Source organism: Sardina pilchardus, chromosome 18, assembly GCF_963854185.1.
Source record: "Sardina pilchardus chromosome 18, fSarPil1.1, whole genome shotgun sequence".
Lineage (NCBI taxonomy): Eukaryota > Metazoa > Chordata > Actinopteri > Clupeiformes > Clupeidae > Sardina > Sardina pilchardus.
In genome coordinates, this window is record NC_085011.1 from 17,654,013 (window position 1) to 17,661,512 (window position 7,500).

The following is a 7,500-nucleotide window of genomic DNA, read 5'->3' on the forward strand; positions in this document are numbered from 1 at the left end:
GTGAGGGACTAGAGTGCGCTGTGGCGACAGGGGTAGCGTACACCGCGACGGTCCGGAGAAGAGGCAAAGCTGGATCTTGTGTATGCAAAACCACGGAGCCCGTCTGTGGAAGCGATGGAGTGTCCTACCGGAATATCTGCGAACTCAAGCGAGTCAGTAGCCGGGCGCAGAAACTACAGCAGCCGCCCGTCCTTTTCATCCAGCGTGGAGCTTGCGGAAAGTGTAAGTAGTTCAAATGGACACTTACAAATTAAAGAGATCAAATTAACTGCAACTATATTCACAACATAATTAATAATATTCGAATACAAAACAATGTCTTGAAACTAAAATCAGGAGCAACAAAAAAGTTAACGGGTCACTTTTGTCATGTCAGTGTTATGATCTGATGAGGGTAGCTAGGTTGTCCTGATGCGCCTTCCATCACTTTCTATGTGTAGTAAGTACCATTTGTTGGAATCGTTGTCTTTGAGGCTTTGACTTTTTTTAAAAAAAAAAATATATATATATATATATATATGAACCACTCTTCTAATTGCATCTTACGCTGATTTTTAGCACACATTAAAAGGCCAATTAGTCAAGAATGTGACTGTGTGTCTGATCCCTTTGTCTGGGACTGCTTTATGGTGGTGACAGGGGAAATAATTGCTGGCTGAGATCAAAGGTACTTAGGTTCACTTCTGTAAAATACATATAGTATGGAGACACAGCTTGATGGCATTAAACCATATGGTCACATACTGGTCTTTGTTGGTATTAAGTTTATGTATTACATAAGTCATATGTCAGATATAGCCTACCTGCAGAGAAGAAAGACAGTCCTCCCTCACACACACACACACACACACACACACACACACACACACACACACACACACTGTCCTTGAAGTAGACCCCTACGCCTACCTCCTGGTGTCAATTGAAGTCCCCTCTCTATCTGGGCCAATGTGACATAACACAAACCAGACCAGTCTCACAGTTGTGTCTGCCTGCCTAACGGCCCCCTGTTGTCTCAGTCTCTGTATCTCTGAGTATGTGTGCATGTATTTTATAGCATTCCTCAGGGAAGTCAAAGAGAGGCTACGATTACTGTATGGATGTCACCAAAAACACATGGTTTTGATGAAGTGTCCTAAACAGATGCTTAAAGTAGGAAAATGCTGTATGAAGTCAATTGTTCAGATTTACAGATGTAGATTATTATGTGTTCCTGTCTGCTTTTAACCATATGTCGTAGAATGTTGAATTTTTCAATAGTTGTCCCATTACTTTGACCCTTTAATTTCAGTACAACGTGTTGCCTAATAACTATGTAGGTACATATCCAAGAGCTAAGGGCTTTTTCATACTACAAAACCTGTCATTATCATCAACACTGTGGTGTTAGTAGGACAGGTGTCTGCGATTCAGATGGTCCATACTCTACAAATGTTACAAAATTTACCTTCCAGCTTTTTATTTGGTGCCGAAATGGTGGAAAAAAGCTACACACAACTTTTCCTCTCATCCCAGACTTTACACCGCCGAGGTCTCCTAATGCTTTGCAGCCTATTCACCCTCAGTTACGCTAGAGTTTCCCTGCGTTCAGCGTCTCGCTCCGTGCCTGAGGTACTGTTCCAGTCCGTGCTCTTGACAACGTTTAGGATACGTTTTCATCTCAATAATATTCCTACAGTCCAGCAGCTGCTGTCATATTGGTCCAATGAAGAAGTACAGTGAGGTGCCAAGCTGCGAGAGGTCCCAGCACTCTGGACGGAGGCCTCTCCTCGAGAGAAAAAAAGCAAATAAGCCGGGCAGCACTTCATATGATGTCATTTGCATCTGTTTCAGAAGTTGAAGTGGGAGGGGGGGCGGGGGGGATTTGGGGGGGTTATGTAAGTTATTTTGGATGGCTTTGGATGTAGGTCAAATTCTGCAGTCATCGTGGCGCACATGAGTTCGAAAGCCAATTAATTGGACGAATGACATGCATGGGAAATATCCAGAAACACCCCAATGGTGCCTCAAGTGTTTTCTTAAGACAAAGGCAAACATGGAGGCGAAGCAGTGGAGGGAGATTGGCGGAGGTGGGGGGATGGGGGGTGAGGGGGGGGGTTGTAGAGCAGATATGAAATAAAAGCTAAATCCTGTTATCAAGCCAAGAAAGCTGACACTGACATGAGTTGGCTTGGAAAGTGGGAGTTGAGATCTGTGTGCGATGGCGTCCGTGGGAGTTCTCGTGCGTGGTTCGCCATCTGAAGGAGGGCCCCGACTGACCGCGGCCTTTGATGTGGAGTGTCACCGAGTGCAAGAGCGTGTCTCTCACATGTGCCGGGCTGGGAGGTTAACTCTCATCTGGATCGCTCTCTCTCTCTCTCTCTCTCTCAGGCCACCTCGCTCCCTCTGCTCCCCGTGAAGTGGAGGGGCGCAGCGCAGCGCGCTCAGCGTGATTTATCACCGTCTGTCTGCGTCTCGCTCTCCGCTCTCGCTTTTGTTTGTTTTTTAACTCTCCGACTCCGACAGCCGTATCTCTCCATACCTTCACGATCCATGCATCACTCTCTCTCTCTCTCTCTCTCTCTCTCTCTCTCTCTCTCTCTCTCTCTCTCAACCTCGACTCCTGGTGTGTTTTTCCTTCACGTTCACTAGTTCTCTCTCTATCTCACCCTCCTTTTTTTACGCCTTCTCATTTTCCACTCTGCCATCATTTCCTCTCTGATGGCTGTGATAAGACGGTTCTCACCGCGCTGTATATTGTGACCCCTGGCCCGGACACAGTGGTGGTGGCCCTGTCCATATCTGCAGTCCCCTGCCATAAGATCCAGTCCCCTGATAGAGCAGGCTCGGAGTCTGTATCCGTAGTCTGTGTCCTTAGTCCTTTCGCAGACTTCCTGCTGTCTCAGCTCCACTGATGGTGCAGAGATACTGTGTAGATAGATGGGCCGGTAGACCTCCACTCAATGGCCGTTTGACAATGTTGATACTGGGGAGGGACACATATACACAGAAGTGCACGCACAGGCACTGTGACAACAGATTTGCCCATTCACACACTCACAGACACACACACACACACACACACACACACACACACACACACACACACATTGACACACAGACACTGACACACACATACATACACGTGTACAGAGAGAGAGAGAGAGAGATACCAGTCCTCTGGGCACAGTTGCTATGATGATTTAGGCTGTTTGTGACAGGTGGGTGTGTGTTCTCTGCCAGCTCACTTAGGCCGTATAAAACAGAGAGAGGCAGATAGAGGGAGAGGAAGAGAGAGAGAGAGAGAGAGAGAGGGAGAGAGAGGGGGCACAGTTACCGTAATGTGACCCCTGCTACAGTAAACCAACCCTCCACTCCGCACACTCACTTCCGGATGGAATATACTCATAAAGCTTCAGGGCTAAGACAAAGTGCTGGGCAGGTGTGGTGTGTGTGTGTGTGTGTGTGTGTGTGTGTGTGTGTGTGTGTGTGTTTTCAACTGGAACTGATTGCAAGATTGAGATAGTGGCCCTTAGTGGCGTCTCCCTAGATGTATAGACATGACATAATGACTTGACAGGACATGACAGACTTAATAAAACACTGTCATCCTTGTGTGCGGGCCACTTGGGTTCCCACATGCTTCCACACCGTCTCCTATTTCTCCATAGAGTTGTATGTCGTGTGTGTGTGTGTGTGTGTGTGTGTGTGTGTCCAGGGCTTCCCCTGGTGGTATGAGACTGTGGGAACAGCTTTTTGGGTCCCATAAAGCAATTTCCTCTTTGCGTCCCCTCTGTGTTTAGACGAGTAAATGTCAGGGAAGAGGCGAGCTGTCCATATATTCCTGATGTTGACTCAGGCTCTCTGTAGATATTATCCCCCTCCTTCAGACACCCAGTTACTGTCCTTTACATGCTTTTGTTCACGTTGCCAGTTCATTACTGTAACTGATTACCTTTTTCCCCCCATCTTGGAATCGCTAAGGCCACGTTTCCTCTGAGAACGAACTGAAAGCGAGTCTTGAAACACTTGCCCTAGATTGCCAAAGTTGCTATTTTCTCTGCCTTGGCCTTCCATATTGCCAATTTCACTGGGCCAAACAAAATGTTGATGAAACATTTGTATCCGTGCCCAAAGCCAACAAGCCTTTTGGCATGAGAACAGAAAATTCAAATGTGACGTATTCTACCGAGGCCTCAGCCCACAGCAAATAAATACAGTCCACAGATGTTTGAACCAACTCAGAACTGTCTCCCTCTGTCTATCTAGATTGGACACGATCAGAATATAATAGTTAGAATGGATTAATGAGGAGTAGAATTAGAGCTGCAAAGAGGTGCAATACCTGTGTGACTGAATGTTCAAGTCTTCTTCAGGTCTTGAGTTTTATTTCCACTTGAAGGTCACTGATGTCCTCCACATGTGTCCCCATAGTGTCCACATGGAGTGGATTAGATTCTTCCATCATGTTTGAGCAGTAAGGAGCATATGTGCAGTGTACTGGACCGTGAGATTAGGGTGGCTGATGATTTTTTGGAACAGAGGATGTGGTGTTTGCCTGCCCTTAAAGATCTCATGCATACCCCACTGCAGAGTCAGGGGAGGATGTAGAGCATTCGTTTTACCCGGCATGTTTAAGCTGTTTCCAATTTAACGGGTGTTAACGTCTTTATTTTCATTCTTTCTTTATTTAACTTTCTGTTAATGATTCTGGGACACACAGCGAGTAAGTGAACCAAGTCAGAGACACTGTGAGACTTTCAAACAGTTGTTTACTAGTCAGCATGTGCACAGCATATTGACAGGAAGGAGTGTGCTTCTAGAGTGGGTAGGCTACAGGTTGCAGAACAACACAAGGAAGGCAAGCACTGCTTTCAGAATGAGATTTTAAGACTTCAGTCTGGAGAGCCTAATACTACTATGCCTTTACCAAGAGTCCCCCACCACTCCCCCCCCCCCCCCCCCCCCAATATATATATGAGTTTCACAGCAGAATAATTGTCTCTTTTCACTCTCTTTTCCCTCTGCTGCCAGGACATAAACACCCATCAAGGTTTTCCTCATTACGGTCCAAGTATGGACAGAAGGTCAGACGGTCGTAAATCTGGAAAAACAGCCTGAGATGATTTGCTTCAATTGCTGGTCATAGTGTAGTAGCGCTGTCGGGGTTTGTCCTCGAGACGCACAGTGCTGTAGGATCACAGTGCTGAAATGTCTCCCTAGACAGGGCATTTCCCATAATCCCTCTCTCTCCCTCTCGGAGACTGACTTGGAGCTTTGGGACCCGGTGAGCTACAGAAAAATACACTGTTTTAGTTTTCTCTCTGGACATATGCACTCTTCTGGCAGGATTTCAATGGCAACTTCAAAAATATCCAGTGGAAAATAATACTACGTATTTGGGTCGATGTCGATTTTTTTTCCCTTCAGGCATCTGTTGAATTCAACCCTGCTTCAGTCCTCAAGTTCATTGAGTACATGAAAGTATTTGATTTGAAAGGTCCTCTTTGAAGACTTTTTAAGATCTTGGCTGTTTTTGCCTTTTAATGATATTGCATTTTATGTGATCTTGATGTCTTTGTGTGATGTCTTTGTGTTCTCAATGGCGTTGCGCACTTTGGCATGGCAGATGCCAAAATGTCTGTGTCTTCTCTTTGTCTTTGGTTATGTCCAGAAGTCAAGCGTGCACGCTGGGTAGTATCTTCTTCCCAGTAGCGTATTAGTTAGCTTGCTCCTCAGTATGCGTCCCTACCTACATTTGGACAGCACTAACTAGTTGGCGTCACCTGACTCGGGGAGGGGGGTGTGTTGACGATTTGCATGACGTGTGGAGCTTGACCTGCGCTGCGCAATGGATTATGGGATACCTGAGGGCAAAAAAGATGCATCGATGCACGCTTGGAAATCACGCCAAACGAAGTAGCCAACTAGTGAGAGCGCTTGACTTTCGGACAGTCTATTCTGACGTAACTTCCGGAAAATGCACACTGCCCAGCGTGCACGCTTGACTTCTAGACACAACCTTTGTCTTTCCCAACTTCCTGTCTCATCAGAGCAGCACCATGAATGCAGAATGCTGATGTCATAAACGTGCGCCCTCTGTCACACTGTGGTCAACAGCCTGTGGAATATTGGACGCAGTGGTCTCTCGGCTATCACGTCTGGTCTGGTCTGGTCTGTCGTGGTTTTGCCTGGGTCAGCTGAAATCATTCCTCGCTGGACAGATGCATCACATTGTCAAAGCAGTTCTGGAAATTTGTGGGTGGCTCCCAGATCACCTCATTGTTGATTCAACACCAAATAAATGTTGAGGTATCTCCAAATTCTGAGAGCCTTTGTTGGAAACAAATATGGTGGATTTCCTAAGCACGACTTCAGAGACCTGTGCCAGTTTGTGATTAGCAAAAAAAAAAAAACAGCTGTAACAATAGTCAGGTCCATCGGACTAACAAACTGAAGGTAAAGAGGTCACTCTGGACCTCCACTGCTCAGGGCTTTGGGCTGTCTCTTCTGATTGTGTCTGACGACGGGTTTGGAGGAGAATTCAAGTGTCATCTTTCATTCAGATGGACACAACAGCGAATGCCTTTACAGGTCCTGGAAGGAAAAACTGGAATTTTCTTTTACAGTAATGGGTTGGAGTCGTGAGAGTCATGAAGTTCTATCAGATCAAGTTTGATGGTCCAACCCAAGATGTCCGCTGTTGCCATGGCAGAGTGATGATAAGCAGCTGTGTTGCTTTGGTGACCCTACTGCGTAGGGGCTGCTCTTTGTTTGCACTTGTTAAATCCTGCTGGGCTCACCCAACTGCATTATGCCCATGTAAATATCATAGCTCTTGGCTGCTCCATTTCCATCACTTTGAATCAGTTTGAAAGCCCCGAGAAGAGAATTTGAGAATAATACGTGTGCGTTTGTTTCTCTTTCGTGTTTTTGCTTTGAGAAACCAAAGCTTTCAGAACGCAGCATGTTATTTATGACAATGGCCTTTATTAAATATTCTGCCCTTCCCAAAAATGGCATATAAAAGAATCACACTGACTATGATTTTTCCAGTGAACTTTGGCAGTGGCAGAAACCAACAGTTTGAGTTATAATAATAAACCAGTGTGTGTGTGTGTGTGTGTGTGTGTGAGAGAGAGTGTGTGTGTGGAAGTTCCCTCCTCTGGACATGAGAAGCGTGGCTGCTGGCTATGTAATTAACAGAGCAGCACCACTGCACGTTTCAAAACCGGGTGCGCCTTTGTGAAATCACATAACAAAGCACCGAGGGCCCCCCAAAACTCAGGCCCTATGCAATCAGAGCGAGAGCGTCTAATCATCTGTCTCATTTGTTTTATTCCTCGGCACACTCTCTCACAAGCAGCTGTAGTGATGCTGCGTTACCCAGTCTGTAATTAAACGCAATTACATTCAGAGGCATTCCACAGCAGATCTGTGGTAGTCTACTACTGAGGATTCATGGTTCACAAAGCCACTCAAAAGAACCGGCAGTTTGTAAGTGTACTTTTCACTCCTCCC

The 7,500-nt window shown here is 46.0% G+C and overlaps 1 protein-coding gene across 1 annotated transcript in view; it reads left to right on the forward strand.

Annotated features, from left to right (window-relative positions):
- Window positions 1-7,500, forward strand: part of htra1a (HtrA serine peptidase 1a) — a 22,216-nt gene that overhangs the window by 398 nt on the left and 14,318 nt on the right. Inside the window, exon 1 of the mRNA XM_062519357.1 lies at window positions 1-222. This exon is cut by the window's left edge and continues 398 nt beyond it. Within this exon, the coding sequence (XP_062375341.1) occupies window positions 1-222 (222 nt within the window). The remainder of the gene's footprint in view (window positions 223-7,500) is intronic.